The 23,551-nt window shown below is 37.4% G+C and overlaps 1 protein-coding gene across 1 annotated transcript; it reads right to left on the minus strand.

Annotated features, from left to right (window-relative positions):
• Positions 1-7,586: 7,586 nt before the first annotated feature.
• LOC113925571 (transmembrane protease serine 11B-like protein) lies at positions 7,587-20,801 on the minus strand. The gene is made up of 10 exons (XM_027600107.1): positions 20,797-20,801; positions 17,293-17,408; positions 14,354-14,472; positions 14,188-14,255; positions 11,599-11,759; positions 10,856-10,894; positions 10,159-10,333; positions 9,185-9,444; positions 8,573-8,715; positions 7,587-7,748 (listed from the first exon to the last, which is right to left on the minus strand). Exons 1-10 carry the CDS (start codon positions 20,799-20,801, stop codon positions 7,587-7,589), a joined length of 1,248 nt encoding a protein of 415 aa, XP_027455908.1.
• Positions 20,802-23,551: the final 2,750 nt, after the last annotated feature.

Consider the following 23,551-nt stretch of genomic DNA (forward strand, 5'->3'; position numbering starts at 1 on the left):
GGAGATTCACCTTCCTCCCCTGGGAGGAGCGGTGCAGGAGCGCACCACAGGAATCTGCTGGGTTTGGACTCCACACCAGGTCGGGTGCCAGAGATAGAAATGCTCCGTCACAGGTCGGGTGAGCACAGAGTGCGGCTGGGACCAGGGAGACGGGAGTGATTGACCGCTTTTCTCTGGGGGTGCACTGAGGAGCAGGGCCCCGAGTTCTTGGCTCCTCCGGGGTGGAGATTGGGAGGCCACCATTTTCACTGTCGTCCTCCAAATCTGTACCGAAAGCTTGCAGGGAACAAAAGCTCCCGAGAGCAAACCCGAGCAGATTACTTAGCCTGGACCGAAAGGGCGGGGCAATTCCGCCTCCGGCAAAGACATTTGGGAACCATGGCAACAGGCCCCTCCCCCAGAAGATCAGCAAGAACAGCCAGCCAAGACCAAGTTTACCGATCAATGAGAATGGCAGAACTCCAGTGCTAGAGGAATACTGCACATAGAATTCATGGCTTTTTTACCATGATTCTTTAGTCATTCAAAGTTATTTTTTTAACTGTCTTTTTTCTTTTTTTAATTTTTCTTTTTCCCTTTTTCAACGAACATCTTATCAATCCCTTTTTTTAAAAAATTTTTATTTTTCATCTTTAGAGTCATATTCTATCCCTTCATAGTAGTTACCCTTATTTTTGACATATATATATAAGTTGTTCTCTCTTTAAAATTTTGAGATACAGTTTCTTCTAACAGATCAAAATATACCCTAAATCTCTAGTGTATGGCTTTGTTCTAGTCTCCTGCCTGATCACATTCTGTCCCCCTTTTTTTTTCTTGCTTTCTTTTTTTTTTTAATCCTCTTCTTTCTTTTTTCAAGCAACTTATCAATTCCTTTTATAAAATTTTTTATAATTTTCATCTTTATAGTCATATTCCATCCCTTCATCGTATCAACCCTTATTTTGTACATATATGTCTTTCTTTCTTTAAAATTTTAGGAGGCACTTTCTTCTAACAGACCAAAATACACCCAAAATCTAGTGTGTGGCACTGATCTATGCACCAGCCTGATCATATTTGATCATATTCTGTTTTTTTGTTTTGTTCTGTTTTTGTTTGTTTTTATCTTTTTCTTTTTTTTCTCTCTCTTTTTTCTTCCTTTTCCTTTCTTTTCCCCTGGTTTCAGGTCTTTTCTGATTTGTTTAGACTATAATTTCTGGGGACGTTGTTACCGTGTTAGTGTTTTGTTCTCTCATTCATCTATTCTCCTCTGGACAAAATGAGAAGATGGAAAAAATCACCTCAACAGAAAGAACAAGAGGTAGTACCGTCTGCCAGGGACCTACTCAATACGGACATTAGTACGATGTCGGACCTAGAGTTCAGAATCATGATTTTAAAGATACTAGCTGGGCTTGAAAAAAGCATGGAAGTTATTAGAGAAACCCTTTCTGGAGAAATAAAAGAACTAAAATCTAACCAAGTCAAAATCAAACAGGCTATTAATGAGGTGCAATCAAAAATGGGGGCACTAACTGCTAGGATAAATGAGGCAGAAGAGAATTCAGCGATATAGAAGACCAAATGATGGAAAATAAAGAAGCTGAGAAAAAGAGAGATAAACAACTACTGGATCACGAGGGCAGAATTCGAGAGATAAGCGATACTGTAAGACAAAACATTAGAATAATTGGGATCCCAAAAGAAGAAGAAAGAGAGAGAGGGGCAGAAGGTATACGGGAGCAAATTATTACAGAGAACTTCCCTAATGTGGGGAAGGAAATAGGCATCAAAATCCAAGAGGCACAGAGAACCTCTCTCAAAATCAATAAAAATAGGTCAACACCCCCACATCTAATAGTAAAACTTACGAGTCTCAGAGACAAAGAGAAAAATCCTGAAAGCAGCTCGGGAGAAGAGATATGTAACCTATACTGGTAGAAACATTAGATTGGCAACAGACCTATCCACAGAGACCTGGCAGGCCATAAAGGACTGGCATGATATATTCAGAGCACTAAACGAGAAAAATATGCAGCCAAGAATACTATATCCAGCTAGGCTGTCATTGAAAACAGAAGGACAGATAAAAAGCTTCCAGGACAAACAAAAACTAAAGGAATTTGCAAACACAAAACCAGCCCTACAAGAAATACTGAAAGGGGTCCTAAGCAAAGAGAGAGCCTAAAAGTAGCATAGACCAGAAAGGAACACAGCCAATATAGAGTAAAAGTCACCTTACAGGCAATACAATGGCACTAAATTTATATCTTTCAATAGTTACCCTGAATGTAAATGGGCTAAATGCCCCAATCAAAAGACACAGGCTATCAGATTGCATAAAAAAACAAGACCCATTGATATGCTGTCTGCAAGAGAGTCATTTTAGACCCAGAGACACCCCCACATTGAAAGTGAGGGGATAGAAAACCATTTACCATACTAGTGGACATCAAAAGAAAGCTGGGGTGTCAATCCTTATATCAGACAAATTAGATTTTAAGCCAAAGACTGTAATAAGAGATGAGGAAGGACACTATATCCTACTTAAAGGGTCTATCCAACAAGAAGATCTAACAATTGTAAATATCTATGCCCCTAACATGGAAGCAGCCAAATATATAAGGCAATTAATAACAAAAGCAAAGAAACACATTGACAACAATACAATAATAGTGGGGGACTTTAACACCCCCCTGACTGAAATGGACAGATCATCTAAGCAAAAGATCAACAAGGAAATAAAGACTTTAAATGACACCCTGGACCAAATGGACTTCACAGACATATTCAGAACATTCCATCCCAAAGCAACGGAATACACCTTCTTCTCTAGTGCCCATGGAACATTCTCCAGAATAGATCACATCCTAGGTCACATATCAGGTCTCAACCGGTACCAAAAGATTGAAATTATTCCCTGCGTATTTTCAGACCACAATGCTTTGAAACTAGAACTCAATCACAACAGGAAAGTCAGAAAGAACTCAAATACATGGAGGCTAAAGAGCATCCTACTAAAGAATGAATGGGTCAACCAGGAAATTAAAGAAGAATTAAAAACATTCATGGAAACCAATGAAAATGAAAACACAAGTGTTCAAAATCTTTGGGATGCAACAAAGGCAGTCCTAAGAGGTAAGTATAGAGCAATACAAGCCTTTCTCAAGAAACAAGAAAGGTCTCAAATACACAACCTAACCCTACACCTAAAGAAGCTAGAGGAAAAACAGCAAATAAAGCCTAAACCCAGCCGGAGAAGAAAAATAATAAAGATCAGAGCAAAATCAATGAAATAGAAACCAAAAGAACAGTAGGACAGATCAACAAAACTAGGAGCTGGTTCTTTGAAAAAATTAACAAGATTGATAAACTCCTGGCCAGACTTATCAAAAAGAAAAGAGAAATGACCCAAATGAATAAAATCATGAATGAAAGAGGAGAGATCACAACCAACACCAAAGAAATACAAACAATTATAAGATTATATTATGGGCAACACTATGCCAGCAAATTAGATAACCTGGAAGAAATGGATGCAGTCCTAGAGATGTATCAACTACCAAAACTGAACCAGGAGGAAAGAGAAAACCTGAACAGACCCATAATCACTAAGGAAGTTGAAGCAGTCATCAAAAATCTCCCAACAAACAAAAGCCCAGGGCCAGATGGCTTCCCAGGGGAATTCTACCAAACATTTAAAGAAGAATTAATACCTATTCTCCTGAAACTCTTCCAAAAAATAGAAATGGAAGGAAAAGTTCCAAACTCGTTTTATGAGGCCAACATTACCTTGATCCCCAAACCAGACAAAGACCCCATCAAAAAGGAGAATTACAGACCAATATCCTTGATGAACATGGATGCAAAAATTCTCACCAAAATACCAGTCAGTAGGATCCAACAGTACATTAAAAGGATTATTCACCACGACCAAGTGGGATTTATCCCTGGGCTGCAAGTTTGGTTCAACATCCGCAAATAATTCAACATGATACAATACATTAACAAAAGAAAGAACAAGAATCATATGATCCCCTCAATAGATGCAGAAAAAGCATTTGACAAAGTACAGCATCCTTTTTTGATCAAAACTCTTCAGAGTATAGGGATAGAGGGTACATACCTCAATATCATAAAAGCCATCTATGAAAAACCCACAGCGAATATCATTCTCAATGGGGAAAAACTGCGAGCTTTCCCCCTAAGGTCAGGAATGCCACAGGGATGTCCACTCTCACCACTGCTATTCAACATAGTATTAGAAGTCCTAGCCACAGCAATCAGACAACAAAAAGAAATAAAAGGCATCCAAATTGGCAAAGAAGAAGTCAAACTCTCACTGTTTGCATGATATGATACTTTATGTGGAAAACCCAAAAGACTCCACCCCAAAACTGCTAGAACTCATACAGGAATTCAGTAAAGTAACAGGATATAAAATCAATGCACAGAAATCAGTGGCATTCCTATACACAAACAACAAGACAGAAGAGAGAGAAATTAAGGAGTCGATCCCATTTACAATTGCACTCAAAACCATAAGATACCTAGGAATAAATCTAACCAAAGAGGCAAAGAATCTGTACTCAGAAAACTATAAAATACTCATGCAAGAAATTAAGGAAGACACAAAGAAATGGAAAAACGTTCCATGCTCATGGATTGGAAGAACAAATATTGTGAAGATGTCAATGCTACCTAGAGCAAGCTACACATTCAATGCAATCCCTATCAAAATACCATCCACTTTTTTCAAAGAAATGGAACAAATAATCCTAAAATTTGTATGGAACCAGAAAAGACCCTGAATAGCCAGAGGAATGTTGAAAAAGAAAAGCAAAGCTGGCAGCATCACAATTCCGGACTTCCAGCTCTATTACAAAGCTGTCATCATCAAGACAGTATGGTACGGGCACAAAAACAGACACACAGATCAATGGAACAGAATAAAGAGCCCAGAAATGGACCCTCAACTCTATGGTCAACTAATCTTTGACAAAGCAGGAAAGAATGTCCAGTGGAAAAGAGACAGTCTCTTCAACAAATGGTGTTGGGAAAATTGTACAGCCACATGCAGAAGAATGAAACTGGACCATTTCCTTACACCCCACACAAAAATAGACTCAAAATGGTTGAAAGACGTAAACATGAGACAGGAGTCCATCAACATCCTAAAGGAGAACACAGGCAGCAACCTCTTTGACCTCAGCCACAGCAACTTCTTCCTAGAAACATCACCAAAGGCAAGGGGGGCAAGGGCAAAAATGAACTATTGGGACCTCATCAAGATAAAAAGCTTTTGCACAGCAAAAGAAACAGTCAACAAAACCAAAGACAACCGACAGAATGGGAGAAGGTATTGCAAATGACATATCAGATAAAGGGCTAGTATCCAAAATCTATAAAGAGCTTATCAAACTCAACACCCAAAGAACAAATAATCCAATCAAGAAATGGGCAGAAGACATGAACAGACATTTTTCCAAAGAAGACATCCAAATGTCCAACAGACACATGAAAAAGTGCTCAACATCGCTCGGCATCAGGGAAATCCAAATCAAAACCTCAATGAGATTCCATCTGACACCAGTCAGAATGGCTAAAATTAATAAGTCAGGAAATGACAGATGTTGGTGGGGATGCGGAGAAAGGGGAACCCTCCTACACTGTTGGTGGGAATGCAAGCTGGTGCAACCACTCTGGAAAACAGTATGGAGGTTCCTCAAAAAGTTGAAAATAGAGCTACCATACGATCCAGAAATTGCACTACTGGGTATTTACCCGAAAGATACAAATATAGGGATCTGAAGGGGTATGTACACCCCGATGTTTATAGCAGCAATGTCCACAATAGCCAAACTGTGGAAAGAGCCAAGATGTCCATTGACAGATGAATGGATAAAGAAGACATGGTATACACACACACACACACACACACACAAACACACACACACACTGGAATATTATGCAGCCATCAAAAGGAATGAGATCTTGCCATTTGCAACGACATGGATGGAACTGGAGGGTGTTATGCTGAGTGAAATAAGTCAATCAGAGAAAGACATGTATCATATGACCTCACTGATATGAGGAATTCTTAATCTCAGGAAACAAACTGAGGATTGCTGGAGTGGGGGTGGGGTGGGAGGGATGGGGTAGCTTGGTGATAGATACTGGGGAGGGTATGTGCTATGGTGAGTGCTGTGAATTGTGCAAGACTGTTGAATCACAGATCTGTACCTCTGAAATAAATAATGCAATATATGTTAAGAAAAAAATAAAAAAAGAAGAAGATAGCAGGAGGGGAAGAATGAAAGGGGTGAAATCGGAGGGGGAGATGAACCATGAGAGACGATGGACTCTGAAGAACAAACTGAGGGCTCTAGAGGGGAGGGGGTGGGGGATGGGTTCGCCTGGTGATGGTTATTAAAGAAGGCATGTTCTGGTGGAGCACTGGGTGTTATGCACAAACAATGAATCATGGAACACTACATCAAAAACTAATGATGTAATGTATGGTGATTAACATAACAATAAAAAATTTAAAGGGAAAAAAAAAAGATGAGCAACCACCTGACCATACTTCTCAGGCTGGCAGGCCTCAACCCTGGCTGGGCTGGCCTCATCCTCAGGCATGATTGGGAGCCTCCTGCATCTAGTTTTGAGGGACCCACCCACTGCATCCCTGTTGGCCTGCCTAAGCCTCTCCATCCAGCCTGAAGGTAGCTTTTTCACTACGTTATAGCCTTCGCTCAACCCATGGACCAAGTGGAAACAACAGAAAAAAGGAAAAAGCCACCTGCAAAAGACCATTAAGGAAAAAAAAGCAAAAAATAAAACAAGGAAACCACACACAAAAAGAAAGAAATTTGTTATTGTACAAAGACAGTCTGCTTTCAAATTTATTTTAATTAAAATACATTATACGTTTTCATGGTTCATAGCTACTCCTTTTTGTATGTGTTACAAATGAAGAATTTCCACAAAAACCTGTATCAACACTGAAGAATTAGCGTACCTGGTTTCTGTCGGTCTAAAATGTCTTTTGCTGAGTTTTGCTGATGGTGAAATTGTTTCACAGTGATTTCAAGAGTTGATCAAGATCCCCATACAAAAAGAGACTCTAATTCAGTGCCTAATTCTGGCCAGAGTCAGTTTACAACCATACCCTTTCCTCAAATGCTATGAATGAAGGCAGATAGAGCATGTTCCAATCCAACCCTCAGAAAGTGTTCCAGTCTCTCACAGCTCTGCCAGATAACTTGCAATGGAAAAGGACATACTTTCGTAATTCCAGAAAGTCTGAGTGACTAAAATCAAGAGTTTTATGCTATGGTAAGACAACCATGATGTGGGCTCACGCAGTAGAGAAATAGTAATGGCCCTTTTTTGATAGGAGTGTTTTCTTTGCTTAGGCCTTCTTGACTAAACATGAGATTTGTTGTTTTGTAAGTCTGCGTGAAATTAAAGTTCATAAATATTTCCTCAGGACCACAATTCTTTCAAAACAGCCATTGTACACACTAATTTAAAATGCATGCTAGATAAGGCTGGGAGATAGGCGAAATGACTTCAGATAGTTGCTACAAGATGCCTTTCTCTTAAATACCAGTCTTGGAGGCAATCCAGTTGCGGAAGGCAGTCACTCGCATATAGACACCTGGCTTATTGACTTCACCACATTTTTCTCCCCAGCTCACTGTTCCAACAAGGTACCAAATATTTCGAGAATTGGGATGAACTAGTGGTCCTCCAGAGTCACCCTGAATTAAACAAAGAATATTAATCATTGTGAGAATTAACTTCCAGATACTTTACTAAGTGATAAGCCCAGATGAAGTTTGTGATTCATGCTTCATACAGACCATAGGGAAAAATGTATGGTGTAAATCCCTGTATCACCCTTAACACCACCTTTGGCTGGAATATATTCCCTGGGGCTCTTTGGTGTTGACTTGAACCTTGAAGGCATGAACTGGTAAGTTATAAGGTCTAGTTCTATGAGAAAGCTTTTGGGAGACAAATATTACAGATGTACTTGGAGAACAGGGCTTCATATCTGAGAAAAGTAACTAGAACCCTAGTCATGAGGAGGCTAAGGAGGTAAGAGAAATGGGCTGGAAGTAGTTGGAAATTCTCTGAGACTCATCCTTTATTGAAATACGGTTAAGACTATGAACAGTGAGGTTAGACTACCTTGGTTTGTGTGCCAGGTCTTCCACTCACTAGCTGTGTGCTCTTGTGCAAATCACTTTACCTTCCTCTGACTCAGTTTTCTCATCTGTAAAATGATAACGATAGTATATACATCACTAGGCTGTGATGAGGTTAAATGAATTGTTTGTAAAAGGCTTCAATCAGGTGCTTGGCTCAGAGTAAGTCCAACTTATGTGTTTGTTAAATACTTATAAACATATGTTGCATGTAGCAGAAAATTACTTTAGCACCAAAGTTGGAGGGAGTTTAACAGAATTGTCAAAGTACAAATTAACTGAAGCATAGAATTGTCTCCATATTGATAATTTTCATAAAATAACAGCAGTTATTTATACACTTTGTGGTCAATATGATTAGTGTATAGACTTACCTGGCAGGCATCTATATTTCCTTCCAAGTACCCAGCACACAGCATCGTATCTGATACCAAACCATCATATCCTTCCCTAGCATTACAAGTGTTTGTGTCAATAATCTTCACAGGTGCCTTCTGAAGTACCTCTGGGTATTTACCTAAAGGCAGTAAACATTACCAGTAAAAGAGCTGCTCTGAAATAGAGCCAGATGGAAAACTTGTTTTGTCCTCTGTGCTTAAAACTGACATTTGACTCTTGACTATTCTTAGGATTAAAAACCCCACTCAGTTCCCTTACCCAAATCAAGAAACAGAAATCTTCAAAGAATAATTTGAAATCTTTTAAATGCTGCCTTTCTATGTCCTTATCTCTCTTCTTGTATCTTTGAACCAGAACTTTCTCAATTAGTTACTCCAGGTCGGGGAGTTTCTACAACCAGCTGGTCTCCACAAAACGTTCCAAACCAAGGCAATTTGCAAAACCATACTCTATATGCATCATTTCCTGAGACATTGCCTGTGAGAACTAAGCATCCTGAAGTAAATGATGCCTTTGACTCTGTACCTTGGTCACCATTTTTTCTGCTTTTGTACTCAAACACTATGTTAAGCCTTCATTGAACTTACCATTATATGAAAATGCTCCCCATCCTGTAACAACAACTCCTTCACCTGGTGGAAAAACCTGTGTGGCTTCAGGAAGACAAACTCGATGTACATCATTCTGAAATAAGACTTTTTCAGTGAGCCGTATAACTGCAATATCATCATGATGTTCACCCTGGATGTAGTCTTCATGAACAATAATTTGTTGAACATAACGTTGCATATAGGGGGGATTTACTCTGGTGCCAAAGCTGACGGTATAGTTTTTTGGATTGTTTGTCCTAAAGAAGCAAAAATTATGTATTTATTTTGAAATAGTAGAAATGCAGCCTGCATCTACTGTAGTCTTTTCATGACATTAATATTCCTTTGCTGTATAGCTCATTAGCAGTGATAGTCTGATTTTTTAAATTCATTTAAAAAAATCTTGAGTCCCTATACCATATACTATGTAAAGGAATGGGAATATAGAAATAAAAATTAATAGGCACACCTTCAAGAAACTTAAATCTAATAAAAAATGGGCATAAACAGACAGTTATAATTGCTTAAGTGCTTTGTATATAATTAGTGGGACAACAAAAATTAGACTTAAATCTGCATGCTCTAGGGAAGAGATTTCTTAGGGAAAGTAGCATTTTGGATAAGACTATAGAGCTGAGTCATAGTTGCCTAAAAGATAAGGAGAGGGGGACAGGCATGTGTAGTGGGGGAGAGGGGTATGAAACAGGATGATGTGTTTTAGCAACTATGAGTAGTTGGGGATGTCTGGAGTATAAAGTGACGAGAGATAAGAATCATGTGACAAAAAAATGTAGTATCAAGAATGAATGACTCTTTGCATTCTTATAGGTAATGCAGGAAAATCTTAGATTGGCTTCCTATATAATTTGTCTTCCAAACCCGGACACTTGAGATGAGAGTGCTACTGATAATGAAGCTGGGAACTCCAAGGTCTTTGGTCTCCCTAGCCTTGGGCAACATGATGAACTTACTTTTGAAAGCAGTGAGCTGCAGTCACCAGGTATCTTTCACTGATCAAAGATGCCCCGCAGTGGTGTTGGCCATTCTTTTTGAGAGTTGCTTGCCACGGCCATTCTCCTTTCTGAGCATTGGAACCTCCCCTGATTCTATCATACGTAGCCGACATCCTTGCTCGTGTCCCACAGCCTGTCAGAATCAGTTTTGTTCCATTGAGAGTAAGAAGATAACGTTTATTTGATTATAAAGCAGAGAGTGAACTGAGTTATCCTTGCATGGTTCTATCTGAAAATATCTTGCACTGAAGGGGCTAGGTTGTAATTTGCACAGGAATCACTAGCAGCCCCTGGATCACCTCTATACCCAGCATAGTATCTCCAAGATTCTTCAACATTTGGAGAATATGAGAACTGTGGGAGGCAGATAAAGTCACAGTTAAGTCCATGGGCTCTGCAACTCTGGTTTGAATTCTGACCATACCATTCACAAACTGGGTGAACTTGGGCAGATTATTTCACTTCTTTGTGCTTCAGTTTCCCCATCTCTCAAATGGGATGATAATAATAACATCTATCTTTAGGATCGTTGTGAGGATTAAATGATTTGTATGTAAAGCATCTAATTAGAATTGTGCCTAGCTAACAGTAACAAATCTTGATTGTTATGTCTTAGATCATCTCACACGTTTAATTAAGAAGCATCTGAACTTACGGTTGTTGATAATCTTTTCAGCATGAACCTTACTGATTTCTGAAATAGAACAAAAAGCTCATGGTAAATATAATACCTAGCACCTAATACCCTGGGGTCAATGAAGTAAGATGCTAGATTCAGCAGAGCCGGAGGGTCCAGAAATAATTTTGAATCTCAGGATAAAATGTCAGTAGAAAGGAGAGAATATTGGTTTATTTGAATTGTTCTTTTACTCTATGTGAATGTATGATATGGAAATACCACCTTCATAGTTCCACATGAGAGACTTCTTTTTTATTTAATTGGAACTGTATTCTATATCATCTAAGGTGGACAGTTGCCAGTATCTTTTCTCAGAAGAACAGGAAAAACTGCAAGTGAACCTGATTCCTGTCAGTCCACAAAAATAACTTTTAAAAAGTGATCTGTCTTATAAGGGCAGATTGTATGCTATTTTTCAATGTTATAGGAGATCATGAAAAACTATACAGTACACACCATTACTTTTAAGGACTGTTCAAAGTTTTACTATTTGCTTTATAATGAGAAGCAGTTTCCCCCCCAGAACTGCTTTCAGTTATGGCATTATTATGATTTGATTATTATGTTCTCAATAATAAAGAACACAAATTATTACTCTGATATAAAATAATGACATATTCATTTAAAAAATTGAATATCAGCTTTGTGCATGGTACTTGTGATATATGTTAGACATAAAAAGATAAGAGTAACACTGCTTCTATTTAAAACAAGCTTACCCATGAGTCTAAGGGAATTAGGATCTGTAGTCAGAGAGCCTGCATGGTTCCTCAGCATCTGATGTAAGATGCTTTCAATTCTTCTTCTTGTGTTTTCCTTCATTGATCTGGGAGCCTTGAATACTAGCCATATATGTGCAGTGACACTGTTGTTATGAGGACTGGAAACAAGATAAATATGTTTCAACAAGACAAACATATTTCATATGTTGCTAAAAAATAGCATTTCCTTCCTCATTTGCTGATCTTTCATATTTTTATTTCTTCTGCCTTTTTATGGGTTTGTGTAGTAACTTCACTTTTGTTTAATCACAGGATCATCCATCTGCCTACATTTATTTGGTGACAGTAAGCATGCAGCTATAGTATTCATCTTAGAGGACAAATAGTTCTATAAATCTGAAAAATAGGAAAGGCCTGAAGCACAGGGTAGAAGTACCAGATAGGAGGGATTAAGCCCTGCGTCAGGCTCTGTGCTTAGTGCAGAGTCTGCTTGGGATTCTCCCTCCCTCTCCCTCTGCCCCTTCCACTCATGCTTGCTCTCTCTGTCTCTAAAATAAATAAATACATATTTTTTTCTAAAGAAGTACCACGTAAGAACTGGGCTCACATTAATGTATTCACTGATCATTTATTGAGCAAATGCTATAGACAGGTGCCTGGAGTAGGTGCTACTAGGTGATGCAAGGATGACTAACACATGGTTCCTACCCTGCAGGAATTTACAGATTTCTAGGAGATAAGACATGTATACAAATTACTATAATAAATTAGGCAGAAGATATGATATTTATTTTATTTGCAAATAGAAGTGTAAGTCATTTTTTACTTAAAGAATCAGAGAAATTTTCATGGAAGAGGTGACATATACTACTGGACCTTGAAGTATTGTTATCACTACTTCATTATGAAGCAGAAAATTTCATCAAGCAGAGGAGAGGAAGAGTACTACTCCAGAATAACTGGAGAGCAATAATTAGTTAGCATTTACTGGGCATCTGCTGTGATTTATTATTACACTTAGACTTCATAACAACCCTGCAACATAGGTGTCATTATCTTCATTTTATAGATAGGGAAAAATGGAAGCTCTGAGAGGTTACCTAATATGCTTAAGATTACACAGCTACTAAACTCAGACCAGATTCAGTACAATTGACTCTATAACCCAGGATTTTTATACTGCACTCTCTTTATGCCTAGTCACAGAGACAACAATGTCTAGGAGATTGGACGCAGATGGAGGAGGACTTTTAATGCTAGTCAAGGGGTAGCAGTAAAGAGAAGTTGTTGAATAAAACCACACTTGAGGAAGATGAACCTGACTGTGGTGTCCAGGAAGAATTGGTTTGGAATTCAGAAAGGGGTGAGCAAGTTTGACCAACGGACGTGTAGGAATTGTCAAGCAGCTTTGAGGCTAGTGTCTGAAGTGGAACTATTATGCTTTGGCTCTTCCTGACAGATGACTATCATTTTGGTATATAAATCAGTAGGAAGCACTCAGCACACACAGGTTTGATTATCACAGGAGGGTGTACCAAAATGAAAACCTCTGTCCTGCAGCCTCTCCATCACTTCCTTTGGGACCATACTTCCTATAGATACCTAAAGTTACATGCATGGGAAAACAAAGCAAAAGCTCTCCGGTGGTTGCAATGATCTCTGAAAGATACCTGGGCCCTTCAATTTTAGCCTCCCATCCCTTTATAATACTAAAATCAACCCTCAAGGTTAATTCTAATTGAGATCTTGATGTGTTCTGCAATTCCAGGAGTCCCATGAGTTCCAGGAACAGGGGAAGAAGGGCAGGCATATAGTCTGGTGGCACTGATGAAGGTAAAAGCAAAAATTGCCTTCATTGGAAATGTGTTTATTTGCAAATCTTTCCATACGTATCTTCTTTGATCTCCTGAGTCCAGTTTTATGAGAGAGGCAGTGAGGGTGCTATTATCAGTATTTCACAGGTAGGTGCACAGACTCAAAGTGGTGTAGTAACTCACCCAAGGCTCTGGAGCTACTAAGTGGCAAAGGCTGGGCTCAGGTTGAGTAATTCCTGTTCTTGGGCTCCTCTGCTATTCCATGCTACTCTAAGCCCACATGCAGAGGACATATAGTCTATTTCACTTGTGGACTAGAAGGACCTCCTTGTCATCAAAGTTTGGTGTAGATATGCTCTTTCTTACCCTGTAAGAACTCTAGAATAGTTTCACAAGGTATTTAGCTGACTTGCAAGTGGAAAGACATGAGAAAACAGGGTCTGTATTTACACTACTGCTAAAATGTTAGACTATCAAACATTGGTCAAAGGGATCATCTGCTATTTGCTGGACATAAAACCTTAAGAAATGTGAGTGATGAGGCATTTAATGAATAATAAATTCTCAATAGATCTAATGAATAAAACTAGATAGCCCAATCTTTGCTTTGGTTTTATATTGAACAATTATTCTGACATTTAGCTGAAGGTGATACTGTTTATTAGTAATTTATTGAGTAATGACTATAATATTTCAAAATTCTTTTTACATAGGTATTTGAAATATGTACAAATAGGTTGATCTCTTCTAACTGCTATTATTAGTTACTTACACCAGTGTGATGACTTGAGAATTGATATATTGTCTGTAAATGCTAGAACTTTGAAATGCATCAACCATCTGTTAAAGAGAACATAGAGTCAAGCATCAAATTCCAATAATATATTTATATTTCAGAGAACTAACAATGAAATAAATATAGGAAAATCCTAATTTACCTTAGTCTCAAGAATTTTGCTAAGGTGGTTATTTTCCAATGATGTCTCTCTTTGATAATTTCTGTTATATGGGATATCCAACACTTTAAAGCTACCTTGGTAATAGTAGGTTGTATTTTCTGTGAGATAAAAACAGGATCCAGGAATTATTTAAATGAAATGGATTTCAAATGCAAATATAGATTACATAGCAATACCAGCTAGTAAATATTGTGCTCATATTTGACATTGATAATCTGTGAATCTTTCTGGCACAGTTGATTAGATACCCTGGGCATTGTAAAAAGTGCTTATTGGACCCATAATGCAGCAGATATAGACAAAGGTAAGAAAAAAGAGTAATATCTTGATTGAGACAGATAGGACTATATACAAAAATGAGATTTCTGTCCCATAATCATCAGGCTATGAGTAAAAATAGTTACCATTTATTATGTACCATGGGAAGATACTTTATAAAATACATATGAAGTATAACCATTTTTTTTTTCAGGAGAAATGTGGTCTCAGAGATATTCAGTAACTTAGCTAATATCATAGAGCTACTAAGAGCCAAAGAATCAAATTTGATTTGACTACAAAGTCACACCTAATCCATTATATTTCCTTCCCAAATTTTCATAGACACTAAGCCATTTGGTATATGATATGTCTTACTCCTAATATGAGATAAATATTAAGTTGTTATATAGCATCTAGCATATAGTAAGCATTAAATAAATATTAATACTATCTTGCAATATGATCATTGCCTTTGAAGACTATACAATGGAAAAGACAGGATCAATATGGATGAAATCATTACATGAGGTAATAACAAGGATATAATTAAATGATAATGTTAATTGTTTACAGTTTCTCTTTGAATGCAGAAAAGGAAAGGAAAGCACCATAATTAAAATAAAATATGACTTACTATTATAAATGTGGTGAAAATATTTTACAGTGAGAAAGGTGATAGAAAAAGAAGTCAGAAAGTTCTAAAGAAAATGTTGGAAATCATTTGTTTATGAATAATAATTTGTGAACCAACATTGTTAACTGTAGTTTGTTTGTCTGGGGGTCATGGATATTTTACTACAGAGACCAAACCTTGCAATGGTAGGTTATTAGACTTTACTATAAGTAGTAAAAAATACATCTTGAAACTATTCAACTTTCTTTTTTATAATTCAGTGTTTACAGTGCATCCTTCAGTCCTTTATTTAGATTCCTAGATATTTCTACCTATTGTGGTAATCAAGCTGCCATGAATATTCCCCAATATAAACTAATAAATTGACAATATACAAACTTTTTAGTACAACTGCATGGGGCACTTTCCTAAGAGCCAGTGGATAAACTAAACATTTTATGTCTAAGACATTTAAGACTAAGAAACCACACCCTAGAACAAGGAATTGAGTATTAATTTAATTCTACGCAGTAATCCTAATGGCCACAGAGATGGCTCACTATGCTGAGGTCACTGTGAAATCAGTCATTGAGCTCTGTTGGTACCTCGTGAAATGAAAACAACACTTTGGGGATGAGATATCCATAAGGCACACCTGCACCTTATGATTAACATTCCCATTTCTCTAAGTGGTTCAAATGACAATATGAATTGAGAAAGATAGATAAGGGACAGAAAGAAAGAATTGTTTTACGACTTTTCCATGACTTAGAACTTATTTCTGTAAAGAAAACTTACAACTTACACACCACACACTTACACACACACACACACACACACACTCACAGTTTTTATTTTTGTACAGAGAGTGTTCTGGAGTGTAGTAACAGAGATTAAGCATGAATTATGGGAATACTTCTATTTAAATTTGACAGAGTAAAAGCACTTCTTTTACATTCTCCTTCCTCTGAGTTTTTAAAAAGACCAAAAGACAAGGGTAAAGAGCTCATTTCCAAGGAAACAAAAGGAAATGACAACCCCAGACTAAAAACTATGAAGAAAATATTCCCCCAAATGTGAAATATACCCTAGGGTGAAGAATGATACAGATCAGGGACACATCTCCTCACAGTTTGAGTCGAATGAAGGTCTTTCTAAAAGTTCTCAATGATTCTATGTTTAGAGTAATGAGATTTCAGGATCTGGAAAAAAGACAAGGACTATTTCCATAGAGTCCTATTGTGACCCTGCAGAATGACAGCAGTGAAAATAAAAGTGAAACCATATTAATGTGCCATTTTTTGGTATATGTTCTAATCTCACAGCTGCGGCAACCTGCTAGAGGTGAGTTGGGATGAACATGGGAGGGAAATCAGGATCACTTTATCATAATTCAGAGAGTCTGTAAATTAAAGAGCTTTCCTCAAGGCTACCCCAGCTTCTTGTGTTAAAAACTGAAGATAAGTGTTTCATAGGGCTAAAAAAAAAATCACACTGGTTAAGAGAATATTTGAGATAAGTAAAAATATAAGCTGCAAACTCCCTGTGGTCCACCCCCCAGATTCACTTTCCATAGTATTCTTTAGAAAACATCTAGTAATTATGATTACAAACAAGAATGAAGTGTTATAAATGTTGACAATATAAAAAGAATAATACTGCTAACAAATCACTGGGAAGTTTGGAGAAAAATGAGAAGTATAAGTATATGCTGATTTTCTTGTCTTTCTTATCTTAATATTTTACTTATAAAGTCATATAATACCATCTTGGTAATTTACTTTTTCTGCCTATCAATTATCTATCTGTGCATTCATGTCTCTATATCGTATACATTCTTTTACATTTGTATATTCAAAAGATGTCTGCAATAGAGTGCTTGGCAAACGCGTATTTCCGAGATCTTGGGTCACTGATAGCCATTTTAAAGGAAGATAGGTAATTTATTGTTTCCAATTATCTCTTTGTCTTTGGTAGAAATGGAAATGAAGTTTACAACAAACTGTACTCTTTATAAATAAATAAAAATGTATTCTTTACCGACCTACTGCCAGAAAATGAACGAGGAGACCAATAGTTATTCCCAGGATTGCCAACACTCCAAACACAATGAGGGCAATCATCCATAGTGGCAGAGATGGACGGGAGGTTGTGACTGGTCTGCAAGTAAAGGATATAAATATAAAAGCTATATCAGAAATAAGTCACAGTCATTCTAAATCTTTATTTCTTTCCTCTTGCTCACCCCTAGAAGCTCAATTTAGACATCGTAGTAGTAAAAGGTATATGAGGAGAGGAAAGGAAAGGAAGAAAGGAAGAAAAGAAAGGAAAGAAAGGAAGGAAGGAGGAGGGGGAGGAAGAGAAAGGAGGAAAGAAGTTTAAAACCGAACCTCTCTGAGTCTATGCTATGAAATTCTTTTTCAGGAGTATGATGGTGTCTAGTTCCTTCTCACCAGTGACAGAGTTAGTATCAATAAGTGAAGACCTTGCCAGGTTGGGGAGGAAGGAGGGAGGAAAACAGAAATGTCCTAGAAGTTCTTTATGCCAAAGCCTATCATAATTTTTGAAGTATGATCATGATTCTATTTTATTTATTATGTCCTTATTATATACAAAGAACACACACAATATGAAGTGCTATATTGGGTGAGAGCAGTGTCCATCTTTCTTACTAGCCTATTTATGGCTGTAGTTCAAAGAAATCTTTTGTAGAGAAGCATGCTGTGTTCAACCTGCAGTAAGTTAGGCATTTTCACCATGCTTCATTTAGACAACAAATAGGTATTGCCTAAATTGAATAGGGATTTGGGGTAACTTTCCAGTTAAAGAGGCATGAGAAGACAGTCTAGAAAGAGGGAACAACAAGCAGTGCTCAAAGAATGGCCAGCAATTCAATTTTCTTGCAGCAAACTGTGTGTCATGGATTGACCAAAGATGAAACTGGACAGTATAACGGCTAATTTTAAGTGTCAACTTTGGCTAGGCTATAGTGCCAAGTTGTTTGGTCAAACACGAGTCTACATGTTGCTGTGAAAGTATTCTGTAGCTATAGTAAACATTTACAATCAGTTGACCTTAAGATTTCCCTCTATAAGTGGGTGGGCCTCATCCAATCAGTTGAAGGACTTAAGAGCTAAAACTGAGCTTTTCATGAGAACAAAAAAATTCTGCCTTGGGAGTAGAACTCCTGCCTGAGTTTCCAGCCTTATCAACCTTACAATTGTATGAAGCAATTCCTTAAAATAAAATCTCTCTTAGATACATAGATCCCCTGGTTATATATCTATGTATTTATATGCCTATCTAGCTAGCTATCCATTGAGAGAGAAAAGGAGAGAAAGAGAGAGGGGAGGAGAAAGAGGAAATCGAGAGAAAGACATATCCTATTGTTTCTGTTTCCCTGGAAAATCCTCATACAGAGGCAACAACAAGGGCTTTGTTGCCACACAAAGGTGTTGAGATTTTGTCTTAAATACTGAGGCTCCTCCAAGTGTGATCGGAGGACAGCCTTTATCAAAATCACCTGGGAGTACTTATTATATATGCAGATTATGGTATCCTACCTCAGATCTGGTGAGTTCAAATTCCTGAAAGGGTCTGAGAATTTGCAGTTTAACACTCTTAGTGATGCAGATTTTTGCTAAACTATATGCTATCTTCACAGCAAAATTGGAAAACTTTAATCTAGCCAGGCCTATCACCAAGATTTCCAGATTAGAAGTGGCATTGAAGGGGCGCCTAGGTGGCTCGGTCAGTGAACCATCTGCCTTCAGGTCATGATCCCAGAGTCCTGGGATGGAGCCCTACATTGGGCTCCCTGCTCCACAGGGAGAGTCTGCTTCTCCCTCTCCCTTTGTCCCTCCCCCCTGCTTGTGCAAGCAAGCTCTCCCTCTGTCTCTCTAGTGTGTTCTCTCTCAAATAAATAAATGAAATCTTAAAAAAAAAAAAGGAACTGGCATTGCAGGGGAGTATGTAGATGTATTAGGTCTCCGATAAAAATAAATTGCGTTGATGCTTTCAGGAGAACAAGTTTGTGTGTGTGTGTGTGTGTGTGTGTTTAATACATCCTCTGTTGCTTTTTTTCCCACACTCTTTAAAAACTATTCCATACTTCTTTTTTCCTCAACCCTCCAGCACCTTTTACCTCATCCTCAATCTTAGCTGATAACCTTACTTCCTGGTCCCCTGAGAAAATTAAAGGCATCAGAAGAGAATATTTACAATTCCATCATCACATTTGTGAACTTCTCACCTGTACCCCACACTCTGCTTTTCCCTCATGTTTCTGTAAATAAACTCTGCCCTGCCATCACCTCATCTCATTCTCCAACCTGCTTCTAATCTATGTTCCAGCCATTTCAAACTACTCAGAGTTCCATGGACAACCAAACTCCTTCACACCTCTGTGTCCTTGCACACTCTGGTTCTTCTGTCTAAAATGTCCACCTCAAGTCTACCCAGTGAGCTCCCACTCAGACTTTATCACTCAACTCTGTCATTTCCTCTTTGTTGAGGTCTTCCATGGCTCACCCTAATATGGATCTACCCTGAGAGTATTTTGTATTTTTACATGGCAGACTTTTCACCTCTAGTCGAGGCCATTTTATGGTCTAGCCCATATCATTAATTATTATTGATGTTGATGTTGTTGCTTTATACCCAGGCCATATTGTGGGGCCTAGTACATTATAGATAGTGTTTGTTGAAGTAGTGAATAAATGAAGCCAAGGGATATTGAGGACAACTAGATTATGAAGGATAAATAGATCAGAGGGATACAAATTATGGAAAGGCTTCAGTGCTAATCAAAAGAGTTTTTGACTTTATCTAGGGGAAACGACTAATGTGAGGTCATGCAGTGCTTAGGAAGATGAATCCGCAGTCCACATGATCATGGTTTAAAGGAGGGAGAAAAATAAAAGAGGAGGACCAATGAGCAAAGCAGCTAATATAATCAACAGGAATGGAGTGAGGGCACCCTGGATTGTGGTAGTAAGAAAAGAAAGTGATGAATTTGAGAACATTTACAGAATATTTGTCAGAACTTGGTAATTATTAACTATCTTGGTAAAGAATAGGGATATGTCAAAGACGACACAAGATTTTATCTTGAGAAGTAAAAGAGAGTCAAATGAAGTCTAGGAAAGGTAACTTGGGGAAAAATGATAAATATTTTGTATTTGGAATTTAAGAGACATTTAAATTTCCAATACACAAATGGAGATGTCAGAGTGGTAGTTAACTAAGGCACCATAGTTGGGGTTAACTTAGGAGTCATTCAAAAACAGGGAACAACCAAAACTGTGAAACTGGATTAATAAATTTAGTGTTTGTTATATAAAATATAGTAGAAAATTGATATTTCTCTTTCTGGGGCAAACATTTGTCTCCATTCTAACTACAACTAATTTATCTCAATTTTTTCATGCCTTACTTGATTTTCAGTCTCGTCGTTCAACATCACTCGAAAGACTTTAAATTGTCAGCATGTTTCTTAGCTATAAAATTTTCAATCTTGCCCACCCTGCAGTGATGGGTAAGCACTTACCTCATCTCCTAGGCATTCAGCTCCACCAAGACTACTTTGTTGACCACTTGGTTCTCTAATCTTTGCTCCACACCCTTTCCTTACTTTTCTGTCTCCCATAAATTGTCATTGATTACTTTTCTTTTCCTGGAAGTCTCTCAACTGGGGGTATATTTATACATTTCTTGTTTTGTCCAGTTTTATTTTTAAATTTTTACCTCAGGACAGGACTTCATATAGATTTGGGTACATTTTTTTCTTTCATCTTTACAGTTTGTTTTAGGGTTGATATTCTTATAGGAACAGAAATAAATCTAAATCTATTAAAACGTGATCAAATAAGATACCTTAGAATTCATCCAGACACGATGGCTTGAAAGAAGACTAAAATGACTTCCTCACTTTCATTTGTCTTCCTTTGAAAATGCTGTAGAATTTTACAGTCATATTCCCTAGCCTCTTTTCCTATTTTGATTATTGCTTGTCACCAGCTCAGATGCTTCTCTCAGGTGCAGCTACCTTTAACTGATAATCTAAAGATCTTACACACCATGACACAGATTAACTCTCTGTTTAAAAATGACAGACTTCCCACACAGAAAAATCGCTCAAGTATTTAGCCAGTCTTTCTGGTACTCCACACTATAAATTCTTCTGAAAAATCACGTAAGGGGGATTACTGGAAGAGGCTATAGAGTATCAGTTGTATCTTGCTATAAAAAATAAAAAAAAACAACAACAACTTCTGGCCATGAAATCTCAATGCCACCTTGGTAAGGATCTAAAACACCACTTTCTCCTGAGACCTTTTCCATTGTGTCCTAGAGAGCTACTCGAAGAAAACAATTGAAATTGATAAAATATGGCATTGAAGTCTTTACCTCTACTTCTAGTGCACCTTTTCTTCCTCGTGGCCATTCATTATTCAGGAACCCATATGGAACCACAAGATTGACTAAGGTCTCCTCAAAAACACCTGCAGAAACAACCATGTTTCCAAATCCCTCCAAGCTCTTCTGGGCAGATTAATGCCTCTGCCTGTGAAGGTAACTACTAAATTATGGCTTGAACCTTTCCTAGGTAACTAGGAGAACTTGGAAACAATGGATTAATCCTTTGAAATCTTTCAGGTGAAGACTTTACACAAGTGTTAAAATGTTGAAGGAGAAAAAGGCCCTATTTAAAAAAAAAAAAGAAGCACAGCCATCCAGCATAAAAGTGTTGTCTGTCTTATAGACAAAACAGTAACAAAATAATCGTGCTGTTTACTTTCCACATACTAAATGTGTATGATCATCCTTTCCTTTACTGATAGATCAGAGATGCGGCTAATAAGAAAACATCAGTGTTATGAATAAAATGACATATCTAATAAAGAATTTGCGCAACAGTAAATTATTTACTTCAGTTCAAAAAATGTTCTTATTATATTCCATCACAGTGAGTATGCTCTTTCTAGTCACATTTTTACATGAATAGTGATGTTGCAAATTATATATATGTGTGTGTATGCCTTAAAGGTCTAAAAAATTGACTAAAGATGAAAATTTTTAGAGAAATATTTGCGTAAAGCATGCATTTATATTTTAAAGTTATCTGAACATTAAATATTTTATAATTAGGTTCACTTTATTTTGTTATATTTTGATGAAAATGTCTTGTAAACTGAAAGTGTCTTTTTTAAATGGTATTGGGGTGCCTGGGTGACTCAGTCAGTTAAGCGTCTGCCTTCGGCTCAGGTCATGATCTCAAGGTCCTGGGATGGAGCCCCGCACCAGACTCCCTGCTCAGTGGGGAGCCTGCTTCTCCCTCTCCTTCTGCCCCACCCACTGCTTGTGCTTCTCTCTCTCTCTGTCTCAAATAAATAAATAAATAAAACCTTTAAAAAACATAAATAAATAAAATGGCATTCGTAATCACTGTTCACTTGACATAATAATTATCTAGTTAAGTACTTTAAAAATAAATAACACATGTCTATACATGATTCTCTTCTAATTCATGAACATTTCACAGATAAAAATGCATGGTTTATAAACAATTCTATAAAGAACACCTATGAAACAATGGTACTGTGAGATTCAAGACAGTATTTATGAAAGCAGTTTAGAAAGCACAAGATATTAAACAGATACAAAGGAGTCATCATCATTATCACTACCGATAATAATTTAACATTTGGTTTATGAGAGAATTTTTCCCTCTGTTTCCTCCTTTGTCCTATACAACAGTCACACAGTCATTTTTCATTCACAGGATGTTAAGCTGCTTGTCACCCTTCTGAAGCATTCTCCAAAGCATGACATAAAACTACAGATTCCAGACACAAATGTACATGTATTACAGGGGTATCTCCATGCAGAAAATCCAAAATGCTGTAGAAAAAATTACAAATCCCCCTCTAAACTCAGTTATTTTACTGCAACCCTTCGGTGGGAGTCATACTGGGGAAACAGTTAATTCTAATTATGTTAATTAATCTAAACAGTTAATTCTAATTATGTCTAATTAGAATTTTGGTCAAGCAAATGTCCACTTACCTATACATAATGTGCTGATATAAAATAGGCTGTTGGTGTTAATAAGATAAAGGAAACTTCTGCACTGCTTTTGTCCTGGTGGTTCTCAGGTAAATGTGCTAACCACAATGATACTTGGGATTTTAAGGGTTGGGTGCAATAGCAGAAAGCAATTAAAAGGAAACTCGTTTAACAAGTGTTGATGACATCTGTGGATCTGTGGTTAAAAGGAAGAAATGAAAATTCCCTTTGAGCTG

This window comes from Zalophus californianus, chromosome 2 (assembly GCF_009762305.2).
Source record: "Zalophus californianus isolate mZalCal1 chromosome 2, mZalCal1.pri.v2, whole genome shotgun sequence".
NCBI classification, from domain to species: domain Eukaryota; kingdom Metazoa; phylum Chordata; class Mammalia; order Carnivora; family Otariidae; genus Zalophus; species Zalophus californianus.